Here is a 15681-nt window from a genome sequence, read left to right on the forward strand (position 1 = left end):
ATGTGGGTGCTGGTGAACTCCAGTCCTCTGGAAGAGCAGCCAGGGCTCTTCAATACTAAGTGATCTGTGGTGGTTTAAATAGGAATGCCCCTGAGTACCCCCCCCCAGACTCATGTGTTTAAATGTCTGGCCCATAGGGAGGGGACTATTAGGAGGTGTGGCCTGGTTGGAGAAAGTGTGTCACTGTGGGGGCAGGCTACTGCTCCAGCACCGTGTCTGCCCATGTGCCACCATGCTTCATACCGTGATGATAAAGGACTAAACCCCTGAAACTGTAAACCAGCCCCAATTACATGTTTTCCTTTGGAAGAGTCATGGTCACGGTCTCCTCACAGCAATGAGACCCTAACTAAGACACCATCTCTTCACCCTTCTTCGTATCTAAATTTCTATTTTGTCTTCCGCATGTTTTTGATTTTGTTTTTACTTTTTACTGAGTCTTTGTGCATTTCACCTCATGCTTGTCAATCTTACTCGTGTCCCTGTCCCTTTATATCCATCCTCTGGCCTTGCAACCTCCCCTCAAAATAAAAGTTGTTTTTTTTTTTTAAATCATGAAAGCTGTAGTGTATCGCAGTGTACCCCTTTGTTCACCCATACTGGCTTGCGAATGTTCGTTGCAATGATTTATTGGGCTGGTCTGAGGCCTCTGGCTTCTGCTACACCACCAATACTGGATCCTCAGGGACTCCTGCTGCTGTCCTGTCATGGAGATCCTGCAGCTTTGGTTCTGCAGGACCAGCCCTTCCAGCGCTCCAGCGCTTCATAGGTAGGGGCAGATGTTGGGGTGAGCCAACTCAAAGCCCGGGGATCTGGGCCTGGGTGGAAGCTGAGTTGGTCAGCCTGCCAGCTGTCCCACACCCACATCACCAGGGTTAGCTCTACTGGCTGCCCAAGCAAGAGGCCCACTCTCCTGAGTGCTGCAGCTGGTGAGGGGCAGCAGGGATGGCTCTCCTGTTCTCAGGACCTCGAGGCCAGCTCTCCCACTTGCTGCAGGCAGCAAAGAGCTGGGGGCAGGGAGTCTTTAAAATATTCAAAGACATCATTCCAAGCCCTCCTGACTTTTAGGGATTTTGTTAAGAATTCTGCTGTTATTCTGATGGTCGGTCTTCATGTCTTTTTTCTCTTTTGCTGCTTTCAATATGGTTTCTTTGATCTGTGTTTTTAACTATAATTTGACACAGGGGCTCTTTCCTAGTTGGGTGTTCCAAATGCCTCCTATACCCAGATGAACATCTCTATCCCTAAATTTGGTCAATTTTCTACAGTGGCCTTATTGAAATTTTTCTATTCTTTTAGTGTAAAATTATACTTCCATGGCCATGGTTCATGAGTTTCACCTTTTCATAGTGCCCCACAGATCTCATGTGTTGTTTGTGCTTTACATGGATGGAGTGGGGGCAAGGGAAGAGGAAGCTAAAGGAAGAATTACAAATAAAAAGAGGAAAAATACATTCAATTAGGTACATAGCCAGCCTCTCTAGAGGCTGAGGCAAGGAGACCTCTCTCAAAAGAGTGGTCTCCTTGATGTTCTTTGGGAAAGTCTATCAAAAGGAAAATGAAATAAGAATAGAGAATTAAACAGAAAATAGAGATGAGAGCCAAGGAGACAGGGCTGGTCTGCTTGGCTGGCACTGGATATTTAATAAAGAAGAGATAAAAATGAGTTAGAAATGAGATAAAAATGAGCTTGACAGGGGTTCGTGGTCTGGGTGTATCATTTTCAAACCAGCAGAGGAGAAAGAGGAACAAGAGACAAAATAGATATAACAAAAGACAGTGAAAGATGTGGGGTAGGGCAGAAAGATGGCCCAGCAGATAAGGGAACTTGTCATATAAAAGTGGCAGTAGAGAACCAACTTCACAAAGTTACCCTCTGACCTCCACATGCTCAGTGTGACCCGTGTGTCCCCCCAACACAGGTATAATTTTTTTTTAATTAAGAGGATGAAAGGGGAGTTTATAAATGTAAGTTAAACACACCAAAACTGTGTGTTAGAAATAAATTCACCACATCAGTAATAACGGGAAATTTAACCGAAACCACTGCTTGAGAGAGATATTATCTAGAGCAAGGAATGTTCCTCAGTGGCAGAACAGTCACTGAGCACAGGCAAGGCCCTAGGTTCAACCATTAGCATATGAAAACTAAAAATAAAATGGTTCCTTTCTCATCCCCCACATCAAAAGACGTAGCATATCTAGAACAACATAAAATAAACTTTAAAAATCATTTTATAATAGATTTCTATAAAAATATAAATTACCAAAACAGTCTCATAATGATAGAAAATCTAAGACCTCAAGCAATAAAGAAAATTGAGTCAAAATTCTATCCTCCATTTAAGAAACTACTAGAGCAGTCCAAGCTTTCAAGAAATAGATAACCCTTCATCATTATGACTCAAACTGTGTCACAGGGAGGACAAAGAAAGCTCCCCACATAGCTCGTGCTGTAAGCCTAACATGCCACCAACACCAGACTTAGAAAGAAGAAGAAGCTGCCACCGAGCACATTGGTGCACCCCTGTAATCCCAGCACTCAGGAGGCAAAGGCAGACAGATCTCTGTGAGTTTGAGGCCAGCCAGATCTACAAAGGGAGTCCAGGACAGCCAAGGCTACACAGAGAAACCTGTATATGAGAGAGAGAGAGAGAGAGAGAGAGAGAGAGAGAGAGAGAGAGAGAGAGAAGAAGAAGGAGGAGGAGGAGGAGGAGGAGGAGGAGGAGGAGGAGGAGGAGGAGGAGGAGGAGGAGGAGAAGGAGAACAGGCCAGTGATGCACTGAGCACATTTGAGAACTAAATGTGTTTGTTTGAGGAAAGTGGAAGTTTGCTGACTTGCTGCTTATCTGCTGCTGTGTGAGTTGTCAACTCAATAAAAACTCACCCCCAAAAACCTTTCTAAATAAATATTAGCATTGTGCCCAGAAATGCATAAAATGTAATATTTCATCACATCTAAAACATCACTGCCTATGAGATATACCATCTCTTTATATACTAAGAGAAAAATATATTGTCACTTCAACCGTGACAACCATGCTTTCTTGACACTCACGCATTTTATTTATATTTACCAGAGGAGCTTTTTAGACTTGTTTATACAGATTCTTACCATAGATCAATGTCAAAGCATTCATAATAAAGCACAGGCAAGATAAACAAGACACTCTCCCAACTCCATACTTAAGAGTCTCACGCTTCTAAGTCACGCTCCAACACAGTTACTATCACTCCTGGAATCAATCGGTGGTGACACAAGATTTCCTAGGAGTCCTACTGTACCTCAGATGTGTTCCCCACGAAGCTCTGCATGCATTCTGCAAGTTTTGATGCTAAAGATTTCTTTGACTTGTCAGAAAATGACAACAGTAAGGCTTCAGGAAACCAAGATTCATTTTCCTTCCTCAAATGGTCTATCAGGGATTACAAGGATTACAAGTGACCACGTTTAAGCAAGAGAAACTAGAAGATGCCATTGTCAGTAAAGCATATTCTAATTACAGAAATTAAAGTATGAAAAGTATGTTCATCAGAACTGATGAAGATGGCATATCATAACAAATAGTGTTTATCTCAGGAATGAAAACATAGTTACAAAATAAATTAAAATAGGCCAAATGTGATGGCATGTGCCTTTAATCTCAGCACTTGGGAGGAAGAGGCAGGCAGATCTCTGTGAGTTCAAGGTCTACATAGCCTGGTCTACATAGCTAGTTTCACACCAGCTAGGGTTATATGGTAAGATCTGTCTTTTAAAAAAAGTTATTAAAATAGCTGACCATATTTCCATGTTAAAGAAAAACATTTCAGTGTATGGAGAAAAATCACTTGAACTTGAGAAACAACAAAAATTCAACTCCCCACCCTCTGCCCCCCCCAACCCCCCAACCCCCACCCCTGAGACAGGGTTTCTCTGTGTAGCCTTGGCTGTCCTGGACTTGCTTTGTAAACCAAAATTTGAACTCTTAGCAAAGCAGAAAGGAACAGATTTAATCTCATGTAGCTACCTGCTAATATTTCACAGCAAAATACATGGAGGGAAGGAAGATGCCTTAGTCAGGCTGGGCCCTCTCACATCAATCACTAATTAAGAAAACGCCCTACAGGCTGGCCTAGAGCCTCATCCTATGGAGGCATCTTCTCAATTAAGGTTCCTTCCTCTCTGGTGACTCTAGCCTGTGTCAGGTTGACATAAAACTAGCTAGCACAGGAAAGGAAGAACCAGACGCACTCTCTGAAGGCAAGACAAGCTAAAGATGACTGCTGTCAACTTCTATACAATAATATACCAAAGGAGTTAAGCAGCTCAGTAAGACATAGAAGCAGCTGATACTGATATAAAGATTAGGATGGGGGTAAGAACTACACAGCTGTTATTCATGGTAACATGAGCTCAACAGAGATTTGTTAAGATAATCTACATCCACAAGACTGTACTAATGGGAGAATCCAGAACAGTTGTGAAAGACAGAATCCAATATTTAAAACAACACAAACAAACAAACAAACAAACAAACAAAAAACCCCACCTACCTCTCTATCCCTTTACGCTCCCTTAAGGAAAGAAAAATCTATAGAGGAATTATAGTACAGCAGCAAACAATTTAAAAATACAACTTTCATAAAAGGTCTTATAAAAGTTTCTAAGATAAAATACACAGGAACAATTCTAACCAAAATTATAAGAATCATTTAAAAATTAAATGCAAAACGTTGACTAATTAAAAACTTGGAGCATGAGGAAGACATAAATGAGGTTATACAAATTCTACATGAGATAATTTATAAAATCGTTGTAATCCTAATAAATTAAGTCCCTCAATGAGCACACAGTAAAACTCATATGTAAGAGAGAGAGAAAAATCAGATCCATGAACAGCCAAAACAATTTTAGAGAAAATAAAGAAAACGTGAAAGTAGGAGTACTTCATCACACTATTAGGTTCTAAGAATGTTTATTACATTTTAAAAATTAAACTAAATGTGGTAATGACATTATGCCAATCTGAAAGAACCATGGAACAAGAGGTTTAAACCAAAACAAACTCAAACAATACCTTAGCCTCCCCAGCAGTCTAATGGCTAGGATTCGGTGCTCTCTCACATCATGAAAACTGATCAGTGGTTAAGGATAAATGGCCGAGCCTCAGAACCCATCTAGTGAGAGAACTGACTCCCACAAGCTGTCCCCTTACTTCCGCATGCGTGTGTGTGTGTGTGTGTGTGTGTGTGTGTGTGTGTGTATTACACACACACACAATAATTTTTAAAAGAAAATGTGACCAATCCAATGGAATACAAGAAACCTCAGTATACAATAAAGGTGTTATCACATAAGTGGGCATGAGAACACTTGGTTGGCAGCATGTCAAATATTTAGAGCCGTACTATGTCATATACAAAAACAATTGTAAAAATTTTAATTATAAAATATAGGTAATATCTTTAAGTAGAGAGAAATTTCTTAAGGCAGAGATTTTATTATATATTTATTATATTATATATTTATTATACATACACACACACATATATATGCATCACTCCAGACAGGGCTGGAATGATGGCTTGGTGCTTAAGAGCACTGCCTGCTCTTCCAAAGGACCCAGGTTCAATTCCCAGCACCCACATGGCAGCTCACAACTGTAACTCTAAGATCTGACACCCTCACACCAATGCACATAAATTAAAATTAAATATTTTAAAAATTACAGACATCTAGATGAGTGTGAAGGAGCACACTCAGGAAAGCATTCCCTTCACAAGCATGAAGGTCTGAGTTCAGTTCCCACAGAAAAATGCCTGGTGTGGCCTGTGCTGGCTGCCCCAGCACCAGTGAGACAGAGACAGGAGGGAATGATCCCTAGGGCTTGCTGGTTCCAGGCCAAAGACAGCCCGTCTCAAAGGAAGGTGGGCAGTGTATCTAAAGGTGACATCTGAGGTTGTCCTGTGGTTCCCACATGCATGTGCAAACATGTGTGTGTCCTTGCACACACACATGTATACACCATGCTTTAAGAGGATGGTGAAGAGCCACCTGTTTCTCTCCCTATCATGTGCTTTCCTACCTCATCTTCTACCATAAGGTGTGGTCTTTGAATTCCATATGCTCTCTTTTTTATTTTATGTGCATTACAGTTTTGCCTGCATGTATGTCTGTGTGAGGGTGTCAGATCTTGGAGTTACAGACAGTTGTGAGCTGTCATGTGGGTGCTGGGAATTGAACCAGGGTCCTTTGGAAGAGCAATCAGTGATCTTAACCACTGAGCCATCTCTCCAGCCCCTATATGCTCTCTTTTTAAGTGTTTAATATGTATGCACATACTTGGATGACATAAAGCATTCTTCCTAAGTTTTTTAAATCTATAAATAGGGCCAAGTGTAGTAGCACACGCCTTTAATCCCAGCACTTGGGAGGCAGAAGCAGGTGGATCACTGTGAGTTTGAGGCCAGCCTGGTCTACAAAGTGAGTCCAGGACAGCCAAGGCTACACAGAGAAACCCTGTCTCGAAAAACCAAGAAAGAAAAAAAAAAAAAAAAAAAAAGAAAGGCAGAGGCATGCGACTGCTGTGAGTTCCAAGCCAGCCTGGTCTACAAAGCGAGTCCAGGTCAGCCAAGGATACACAGAGAAACTCTCTCTTAAAACAAAACAAAACAAAGCAAAACCAAAAAACAAACAAACAAAAAATGAAACTATAAATAAATTATTATGTAGATATATTTTTACTGCTTTTATTTCCTACTAGATGTTTTTGATATTTAGCAACTTAGTAATTTTGAAGTATTATAGTACATTTTTGCACCAAACCAAACATATTCATCTTATTAATGGACTTTTTGGTTATCTCTAAATCTACATGACTTAAGTCATCACATGATGAAGTTCTTTGTACATGTCTTCTGGGAAATGGAGTGTTAAGAGTTTAGTCTCTATCTTATATTTACTAGGTACTTTCACAAGTTCCTCTCTTTTCCTCTCTCTCTCTCTCTCTCTCTCTCTCTCTCTCTCTCTCTTCCTTCCTTTCTTTTTTGGTTTTTCAAAACAGGGTTTCTTTGTGTAACAGCCCTGGCTGTCCTGGCACTTGCTTTGTAGTCCAGGCTGGCCTTGAACTCACAATGATGTGCCTACCTCTGCCTCCCGAGTGCTGGGATTAAAGGCGTGTGCCACCACACCCAGCTTAATGAAGCAGAATTTTAAGAACAAGATCGTTGCTGATAATGGAAACTTAAAATGCAAATAGTAAACTAAATACAAGTGTGAATGAGCTGTCATGCAAGAATGTTTAGAAGCATTGGTTACTGACTTAAGAAGATGTTGACAAATATGTCAAGTGGAAATAAAGTAGGCTATAAAATTGTAGATTTTTCAACCAAGGCATGAGATGGTCAAAGGAACCTTCTCCTAAAGCTATACACAATTGCAAGAATGCACCTGAGATATTTTATATCTTATAAGCTTGGATCCCTGCAAAGACCATAAACAAAGGACCGACCAGTGATGAGTACAAACGATAAACGGAGTTTTGGACTAATGCTTATCAGGACTTTCTCTATAGAACAGCTATATTTGAACCAAAAGCAACTACCTCACAGAGCCAAAGCCAATGAGTCCTACCTCTCCAGGGGCTGCCTTGCCTAGTCAGGGCTGTCAAAGCCAGGGCAGAGCGCAGGTCACTGAAAAGAGCAGGGTTATAACACCAGCACTCAGAAGCTGAGGCAGGATTCTAAATCCCAACCCCAGCTACATAGCTAGACCCTGCCCACATTTTTAAGGGCTAAGCAAACTATAATAAACTATATAGTAAATAGGTTGGGCCAGGGACTGTACATGAAAACAATCCAAATGCATATTACAAGTGATGCCACATTTGTAAAAGAGTGAGCAGCAAGAAATTACTGAAGGACTTCTGAAAGAAAAGAGAACATTTATCTGACTGTATTTATGATCTCTTATAAACTGGAAATTGACTTGGATACTCTAAAACCTGTGCCCAGAAGGTATAGGCATCGTGACACATTTTATTTTATGAAAACTGAAATAGCATATATTACAGGGTAGGGAGTTAAGACTCAGAAAACATTACCATTATTATCCCTTTGCTGGGAAAATTTGTGCGTTCTTTACACTTTGATTAAGTGTTTTTGAAACAGTTGAGACCAAAAGATACACACCACTTTTATTTTGTAACAGTTAAGGCCACATTGACAGTGTTGAATATGACACATATGAAATCTTGTCTTCCAGATGAATTGATTTTGAATTCAATCACTCTCTGAGAGAAGACATCCCTGCTCGCATAATTTCATCAACCAGGAGGATGTTGGTGGCAATCACTGTGCTAAAGATGAAACGACAGGAGTGAGTTGAGGCTCCTAGCGCATGCCCATGTCTCCCCAGCAATCTTCAGTGGTATGGGGTACTTCACTCTTTGGTATGTTGGAGCGAGAGTTTATGAAACAGAGATATTATGAAGAAAGCACCCCTCCTCACACTGCAATTTCCACTGCTTTGCTGACTCAGTGGAAGTCTAATTTACTCCCCAGCAAAGCTGCGCTTAATTTACACAAGTCGTTGCCCCTCCCTGCTACACTGACGGTGCCGTTGTAGTATCCTCCCCTTCCAACTCAAGCAGCGAGGGTAAGGTTAGCTCTGCTTGTGACTTAACTGCTGCCAGCACAGTGCGAAGGGGACGGAAGCTAGACTCAGCAGCTGAGAACCACAGTGTCATACACTTCACAATGTTTTCGAAACAAAAATAACAGGAAATATTCAAAGTCATCAGTTATATCCCTAAAGGCCTCTCTTCATTGCTCACTTACCAAGAGTGAAGAAGATGCTTTTTCACACAATAATTATCCCAAACCCCTGCTTCTGCTGCTACCATCGGCTCCCCTGCAAAGCAAGAACAAACCATTTAATGCAGCGATCTTGACACGCCTGTCAATGCTGATTGGTAAACTCTAACAATATTGAATCTCGTACAGAACTACTTTTGTCAAAGTCACCAATGACCTCTGTGGATGACTGCCAGCCTTATCTACCAGCGCCAAACAGCTCATCGCCCCCTGCTAGCTGACTCCTTCTCGGCTTTCAGGCACCACACCCCCTTTCTTTTTCACTATTGGCTTCTTTTCCTCTAATGATCTTTCTGCTGAATACCCATTCAGTCTCAGACTTCTGGTCTCTCACTATACATGTCTCAGTTGCTGTACATACAAGGTCACTGTTGCTGTGACGAAGCACCAAGACCAAGGCAACTTCGGAGGGAAGGGGTTTTTCCTCCTACATTGCCATATTATTCATCATCAAAGGAAGTCAAGACAAGAACTCAAACAGGGCAGGAACCTGGAGGCTGGAGCTGATATAGAGGCTATGGAGGAGTGCCGCTTACTAGCTTGCTCATCACGGCTTGCCGGTCTGCTTTCTTATAGAACCCAAGACCATCAGCACAGGGATGTCATCACACACAATGGGCTGGGCCGTGCCCCATCAATCACTAGTTAAGAAAATGCCCCACAGGCTTGCCTACAGCCCAGTCTTATGAAGGCTTCTCAATTGAGGCTCCTCCTTGCAGAGACTTTTAGCTTGTATCAATTTGACATAAAACTACCCAGCACAAATATCTTCCCGTGTGGTCTCATCCAGTTTTCGAGGTTTGAGCTATCTACACTCTGGTAACTCTCTTACCTACAACACATATCTTTTTCTTAAGCTCAATATATCAAACTACTTTCTCCAAAAGGCCATAAGTACTTCAAAGCTAACTTTGTTAAACTAAACAGTCTCTCAACCCACAGCCAGCTCTAGCCGGTCTTCTCCAATGGTCAGTGCAATTCTAACCATTGGTTGTTCAGCTAATTCCTCTTTGCAGAGTGGAGAGTGGCCACTGTGGTTCTTTTTTTGTTTGGTTTTGGTTTTGGTTTTTGAGACAAGGTTTCTCTGTGTAGCCTTGGCTGTCCTGGACTCACTTTGTAGACCAAGCTGGCCTCCAACTCACAGTGATCAGCCTGCCTCTGCCTCCCAAGTGCTAGGATTAAAGGCGTGCGCCACCACACCCGGCCACAGTGATCCTTTTAAACACATATTATGTCACATTTTACAATTTTTTTAAAGCCAAAGTCCTCAGACTAGCCCACATGCCACTATATAATCTGACCTATCACATCTGTCGTCTCCTTCCTTCTCCACTGGCTGTTCCCTCTTCTGAGAGACCACTTACTACTGTCCCCTCATGGGTAACACATCAGTTTCCTCATCAACTGCTTAGTGGGCATTTTCCTAGTTTACGTACAAATGTTTTAATTTTCATCTCTTCCCTACTTAGCATTCATGATCATCTTTACAGATGCTAAATAATTTATTTGTTAAGATTATTGTTTTCACTATAAGAGAAGCTCACAATCTTAGTCTATTCTTCCCAGTGTGGATCCAAATAATAAGCATTCAATAAGTCTATCCTTTTAAACACTGGGGAGGGTAGGGAGGACTGGAGACACAGAAGTTCAGTCATTGACTGTTGTACAAACACAAGGATTGAGTCTGAGTTTGGTCCCCAGAACCCACATTTAAAATTTTTTTTTGTTTTAGGGCTGGTGAGATATTTCACCATTTAAGACCAGGGTTCAGAGCCAGGCGTGGTGGCGCAAGCCTTTAATCCCAGCACTCGGGAGGCAGAGGCAGGCGGATCGCTGTGAGTTCCAGGCCAGCCTGGTCTACAAAGTGAGTCCAGGACAGCCAAAGCTACACAGAGAAACCTTGTCTCCAAAAAGCAAAACAAACAAAACAAACTAAAAAAAAAAAGGCCAGGGTTCAGGCCCAGTTCCAGGGGATCTGATGCTCTCTCTTCTGACCTTCACAGACACTGCATGTAAATTGTGCACAGACACACACATGGGCAAAACACCTATACACATTAAATATTTTTGAAGTAGCTAGATGCACTTAAGATAGGTGTAATATAATGTCCCAACCTACCACTCTGTTATAAGATTTGGGTCCTTGAACAACAACCTCATGAGTAAACAGCTACATTTTTTTTTTCAGTTTCTTACCTGTATTTAGGTCTATTCCCACAAGTTCTTTTGACTCAGCACGTTCAGCCTGAATTTTTATCAATGTTTCCTGCAGATCATAACCAGAATTCTGAGCAAGAACCTTTATGAGAAAAAATATATGTGTGGAACACCTTCAGAAATGTATTTGAAAATCAAGTACAAAAAGGGGCACTATTCTTTAGTCTTGTGAAACACAACCATAATACAATGGCCATCTCCTTTAAAAGAACCCATTGCTAACCTAAACCAAATTATTGCTTTATCTACTTAACACACTTTTTGTTTGTTTGGTTGTTTTTTTGTTTTGTTTTGTTTGTTTGTTTGTTTTGTTTTGTTTTGTTTTGAGACAGGGTTTCTCTGTGTTAGCCTTGGCTGTCCTGGACTCACTTTGTAGACCAGGCTGGCCTCAAACTCACAGGGATCCAACCTGCCTCTGCCTCCCGAGTGCTGGGATTAAAGGTGTGCACCACCACCACCCGGCCTACCTAACATATATATACTTGACCAGTGAACAGCACACGAAGCTCTAAGGACATCAGACTTCCCCGACCCCACATATTTTTTAGGCAAGGTCTCCTGTAGTCCAGGTTAGCCTCAAGCCTCCTTTCCCCTTATGTAGCAGGAAGCGTCTTGAGCTCCTGATCCTCCTGCTTCCATGCCCACGTGGCACAGGCCTATTCTTACACCCACCTTATGCCTTTCCTTATAAAAATAATTTAAACTATTCTTATTTTCTCTGGCCTCTTGGGTCACATGCCCTCCTCTTTTCCCCAGCACTTGCTAAAAACCAGAGCATCCACAGCACTCTGTGTCCCTCAGCTTCAGGATGGACAGCCATGCCCTATAGCAATTTTGATAGAGATGGCTGTACTCCATGCCAACCTAATTTGTAATCTAACAGCTGATAAGAAAAAGGGCCCTGTATACCAGGGCTGCCATTCATGCCCACAGCATCATTACTTAATGGTTTTGCTGCTTGGAGAAAAGAAAAAAAAAATAGATATCTGCTTCACAAACAACCACGTTATGAATAATTGTAATATAAATTATTTAAGTCTTTGCTAGCATTGTTAATACTGGTGTAATTCGGGATAATAGCATACTTGAAACAGTTTTCTATATTTCTACATTGCTGACAACTAATGGAAGGAAAGGCCGCTCTCTGCCCTCTCGTTGCTTTGCTCCATGTCTAGGAATTACAACAAATTTAAGCTGGTAGTATTTGGGATGCTAAACATCTTGAAGTCCTTCACTTCCTACAACTACAGTAATATCCTCTTGGATGCCACCAACAAAACAGGAATCTATGATTTAAAAAAATATCAAAAAAATAAAATAAATAAATAAAAAATATCAAACAAAACTTGAATCCCAACCTGCTCTAAGATGGCTAGTACTGAACTTTCTGAAGAAGCCTGGGGCACAGGGAAAACCTGACTGCTTCCTGGAGCTCCTGAGAGTAGTGTAAGCTTCAGTCTTCACAGTTGCTCTGCTGGGTTTGTAAAACATTTAACACAACAGGAAATGCAAATAAGCACATTTCTAACTCTGAGATCTGGGCAATGTGCAATCAAGGGTCTGCAGGGGTACCCGATTGTTATCTGGCCAAGAGACAGTTGTACCTTTGGGATAATAAGTAAGGCATCAGCAAAGGCTTGAATTCCAAGGCGAACTCTTCCCTGTACATGGTGCTTGTAGTCAACAAGAGCTTCTGCTATTGCAACTTCAACCGCCCCGGCGCCTGGAACCACACAGCCTACCAGAGCCAAATAACGGAGAGATGTCAGGCAAGGAGAGGGAGCAAGAGAAACAACTAGCTACAAACGTGAGCGTGTTTGATTACTTTTGACAACCTTTGAAATGTTTTGAATATATTCAGAAGTCAAATAAATTCCATAATTCAGCAATTGTTAGGCTTCTGTATAAAGCATTCTGGAACTAAATAATTAAGCACAGTACAAACACTGGTCACAAACAGTTCACTTCATTGTTTATTCTCTGGAAAATAAGAGTGGGATTTCTGGGGCCGGGCAGTTCCCAGTTCCCCCATCAGGCAGCTCACAAGCACTTGTAACTACATTCCAGGGGATCTGACACCTCTGTGCTCTATAGGCCCCTGTATTAACATGGCGCTCACAAACTAATGCAGGCACACACATACAAATAAAAATAAACCTTTTTTAGGTAGACATCTCTTTTGCTTATATCTTATAGTTATATGACTACATTAAAATGTTATTTATAATTTATAGTAGCAAATAGATGGATACAATGTTTGGTCTAAAAACTTAGGAGGCCTTAGTATTTCAATCTTTCAAGGATAATAACTGCTAATCCAGGCTCTTTTATCTACAAAACTGTCTCTCATAATTGAAGGGGAAAGAAAAACATCCCATGATAGACCAGGAATTCATGGTCACTAAGCCAGCTCTACCAAAGATACTCAAAAGAATCCTGAGGACTGAAAAAAAAAAAAGCTGCACTATGGGACTATAGGAAAGAATAAGTGATGCCGGAACAGAAGGTAAGCAGATGAAAGATAGGATTCATCAAACATCATGGACCCAACAATCTGATGGGAACCAAAGCACACCACTCAGTAATAACTCTGAACATCAATGGTCTCAACTCCCTACATAGAAGACAGACTAAAAGGATTTATAACAGAATTCTCATATTTGACAAAATAAACTCCAAACCAAAATTAGTAAAAAAGAAATAAAGTCACTTTATACTATCTAACAAACACTCTACTACTGTCATGAATATATACACACTGGACATGAGTGCACCCAACACTACTAGAGGTTAAGACACAGCGATCCGCCCGCCTCTGCCTCCTGAGTGCTGGGATCAAAGGCATGCGCCACCACACAAAGCCAGAAATTCTCAATAAAATACTTGCAAACTGAATACATCAAGAAGAACACCCCTCATTATTAAGTTCACTTCATTCCGAGATGCAGGGATGGTTTAATGTACATCCAGCATATAAATAGACTCAAGAACAGACATCACAGGATCATTTTAATAGATGCAGAAAAGGCCTTTGACAAAATCTCACATCTTTTCAAACACTGAATCTGACAAAACACTGAAGAGACTAGGGACAGATGGAATACAGCCCAGCACAGTAAAGGCCACGTACAATAACCTTACAGTCGATGTCACGCAAAACAGAGGAAAACTCAAAACATTCCCACTTAGGTCAGGAACAAGGTAACGGTGCCCGCTCTCTCCATTCCTAGTCAACACAGAGCCTGGGAGGTTTAGCTAGAGCTTGTAATAAGACCAGAGAAGAAAAAAGGGATATAAATAGTGAAGGGAAGAGGAGAACCACACCTTTAATCCCCAGCAATCAGGAGGCTGAGGCAGGTGGATCTTTGTGCTCTGTGAGCTCAAGGCCAACCTGGTCTGCAGAGTGAATTCCAGGACAGGCAGGAATACACAGAGAAACTCTATCTTGAAAAACAAAACAAAACAAAAAGCAACCAAACATAAAAAGAATAGTCTAAAATATCCTTATTTGCAGGTGATATGATACCATACACAGAGGCTCCACCATAAAATTTTTACATTTGATACACTTACAGCCAGATGAGATGACACAAAACATCAAGTGCCCTTTCTATACACTAATGGAAAACACACCGAGAATCAAGGAAGCAACATCATTTAAATTAGTTCCAAAAAATAAAATGAAATACCTTGGAATAAACCTAATCAAGGAATTGAAAGATCTCTATAATGTAAGTTTTAAAACTCCATTGAGGAAAACACTAGAAGATAGAAAAACTTCCCACGCTCATGATTGAAAGAATTAATAGTGTGAAATGGCTGTTCTACAAAAAGTAATCTACAGACTCAGTGCAGTCCTCCTCAAAATCCCAGCACCATTCTTCATAGAAATAAAAAGAAAATCCTAAGAGTCATGTGAAAACATAAAATACTCCACTCAGGCATGGAGAGATAATTCAGTGCTTGAGAGCACTGCTGCTCTTCCAGGGGACCTCGTTTTGACCCCCAGCACCCATAAGGTAGCCCACAGCCAGATGTAACTCCAGTCCCATAGCTGCAGCTACAGCCACTGGGTTTTTGGCAAAGGAGCCAAAGCTATGCTTTGGGGGAAAGACAGCTTCTTCACCAAATGAGCTGGGGACAACTGAATAGTAATACGTAGAAAAATAAAACTAGAACCCCCCCCCACATCCATACAAAAACCAACTGCAAATGGATCAAACACCTTAATGCAAAACCTGGATCTCTGAAAGTATTTGAGGATAAACACTTTAGGATAAAGGTACAGGCATGCTGGGCAGTGATGGCATACATCTTTCATCCCAGCACTCAGGAGCAGAGGCAGGTGGATCTCTGAGTTCAAGGCCAGCCTGGTCTACAGAGTGAGTCCAGGATAGCCAGGGCTACACAGAGAAACCCTGTTTCAAAAAAAACAAAACAAAACAAAAAATAAACAAAAAAACCCACACAAAAAAAGAAAAGAAACAAAGAAAGAGAAAACAAATCCAAATGCTGGTGAGGATATGGACAAAAGCGAATAGTACATACTGCTATAAACTGGTCATGGAGGTCCTCAACGAACCAAGCGCAGCCCTACCATGCGACCCA

At 41.2% G+C, this 15681-nt stretch overlaps 1 protein-coding gene and 1 long non-coding RNA gene across 4 annotated transcripts in view; one reads left to right on the plus strand and one right to left on the minus strand.

Annotated features, from left to right (window-relative positions):
* The window catches only part of LOC311579386, a 263507-nt gene that overhangs the window by 218784 nt on the left and 29042 nt on the right, over positions 1–15681 (plus strand). The gene's annotated exons all lie outside the window — the stretch shown is intronic.
* Positions 1–15681, minus strand: part of CCT6B (chaperonin containing TCP1 subunit 6B) — a 46234-nt gene that overhangs the window by 3818 nt on the left and 26735 nt on the right. For 2 of the 3 annotated variants that reach the window (XM_084749888.1, XM_084749887.1), the window contains 4 exons: positions 12678–12811; positions 11053–11155; positions 8821–8893; positions 8152–8339 (listed from right to left, as the gene is read on the minus strand). In XM_084749888.1, the coding sequence (XP_084606014.1) occupies positions 8267–8339; positions 8821–8893; positions 11053–11155; positions 12678–12811 (383 nt within the window). In that variant the 3' untranslated portion in view covers positions 8152–8266. Of the gene's footprint in view, positions 1–8151; positions 8340–8820; positions 8894–11052; positions 11156–12677; positions 12812–15681 lie in introns of those variants that run through there. The other variant, XR_014773130.1, reaches the window with a different exon arrangement.

Source organism: Acomys minous, assembly GCF_964271855.1.
Source record: "Acomys minous genome assembly, chromosome: 12".
Taxonomy (NCBI): Eukaryota; Metazoa; Chordata; class Mammalia; order Rodentia; family Muridae; genus Acomys; species Acomys minous.